The 1699-nt window shown below is 52.7% G+C and overlaps 1 protein-coding gene across 1 annotated transcript in view; it reads left to right on the top strand.

Moving 5' to 3' along the window:
- The window catches only part of MEI1 (meiotic double-stranded break formation protein 1), a 47774-nt gene that overhangs the window by 221 nt on the left and 45854 nt on the right, over positions 1–1699 (top strand). Inside the window, exons 2-3 of the mRNA XM_025208921.1 lie at positions 4–59; positions 676–799. Coding sequence (XP_025064706.1) covers positions 4–59; positions 676–799 — 180 coding nt within the window. The remainder of the gene's footprint in view (positions 1–3; positions 60–675; positions 800–1699) is intronic.

Below are 1699 nucleotides of genomic sequence, written 5' to 3'. Positions count from 1 at the left end.
TGCTGCCGCCTCTGTGCCTGGCCTGTGTCATCGAGGCCCTGGGCGACGGCGGCGCCTCGGTGCGGAGCGGGGGGGCTCGTGGCGTCTTCCGCCCCCTCCCCCCGCTCTGTGGGGACGCCCTAGTCGTGCCCTCCCCCGCCTGCCCGCCCCTGCTGGTGCCGTGGCTGGCTTCTGTCACAGCCAGGAGCAGAGAGGAATGCTGTAGAGAGACGGCCTTGGGTTGAAGTCAGGCCCAGGGCTTGAGAGATCTACACCTTGCAGGGCCATGGACCAGAGCTGTACAGCTGGAGCTCCCCTGGGCCTGGCTCGCTTGATCCCAAGGGGATGGGGCAGCAGTTCTCCCCCGCATCCCAGCAGGCTCCTCAGCAGTCTCTCCACACCTGTCCCCTCAGCCTTGCCCCTCGCTGCCCATGTGACAGCCCAGTCCTTGGCCCTCACAGCCCAGCCCCTGATGCTACCTGGGCAGGCAGGGGTGCAATGGGAGTTACCCAGGAGTTGAACCCCCAACTGGGAGCACTAGTGCACTAGTCTCTGGCATTATCAGCCCCATAGCCAATAACACTGGTTCCAAAATTAAGGGGTGCCTGCACCCACCCCCTCAGCCCTGGGGTGAGCCCTGCCTGTCCATCCCTGCAGTGAGCCTGAGGTTGGTTCGGTTTTGTTTTTAACCCCCAGCTGGTGCGAAGGAAGCACGTGCTGTCCTGCTTCCGAGACATCCTGGCCTGGCACGTGGTGCCAGTCATCCAGCTGCTGGCTCAGGACGAAAGGGTGTGCATCCATTTCATAGGAACCCTGTTTGGTAAGAGCCACTCCTTCAGACAGCCTTCAAGGTAAAGGCAGATCTGATATTTGCATTTCTAGGCCAGGCGGGAAGATCTGAGGGTTTCCTTTGCCCCCATGGTCTCTTGGTTCTGTACTCTGCCTTACAGAGGTCTGTTAGGAGAATTCCCTTGCCTCCTAAGGAAGACCCTGCACTGGTTTGTTCATTCAGAGCATGTTTGTTACGTTCTGTACTCACTTAGGAGCTAGAACCAGCATGCCCATGGTTCCTTCTGGTTCCTTTCTTGCTATGGAGTAGAGACTCTTGTTCTCATGTATGTCTCTTTCCAGAATGCAAACCCATGTGATGCCTTTTCATACCATTTAAAATTTGTAGACCTTAAAGCTGTAGGAATAGCACCTGCTTCATTCTCACTGGGGTCAGCAGAACATTGTGAGGGATGAGGGGATAAAATTAGTCTGTGGTGTTGCCTAGTTCTTTGACCTTTTTATTTTTCACTCGTGTCACAGCCAAGGGTGGAATATGGGCAAAAATATGGACAAAGATACAGAAAATATGGTGGCCTGCTGTGTGATAGAATACTAAAACAAAGGCAGGGTAGTGCATTAAGTTCCCAATGAATAGTTGTTTCAGTTAATATTTAATTCCCTGCACTTACCTAGACGCCTCCCAAACATTATTGCTTCATGTTTTTCTTGCTCTTTCTAGGAAAATACATCTGAAGTCAGTTCCTGCTTCTAATATTAGTGGTCTTTTTCACAGTGCATACATTTTTGCATCCTGTGCCGTGCACGAGGAGCAAAGTGCTGCTGTAGCTTTAATAATCGGAGTTAGAGATTCATAGATTCATAGATGTTAGGGTCAGAAGGGACCTCAATAGATCATCGAGTCCGACCCCCTGCATAGGCAGGAAAGAGT

Source organism: Alligator sinensis, unplaced genomic scaffold, assembly GCF_000455745.1.
Source record: "Alligator sinensis unplaced genomic scaffold, ASM45574v1 scaffold215_1, whole genome shotgun sequence".
Lineage (NCBI taxonomy): Eukaryota > Metazoa > Chordata > Crocodylia > Alligatoridae > Alligator > Alligator sinensis.
This window is presented reverse-complemented; position numbering and strand designations above follow the sequence as displayed.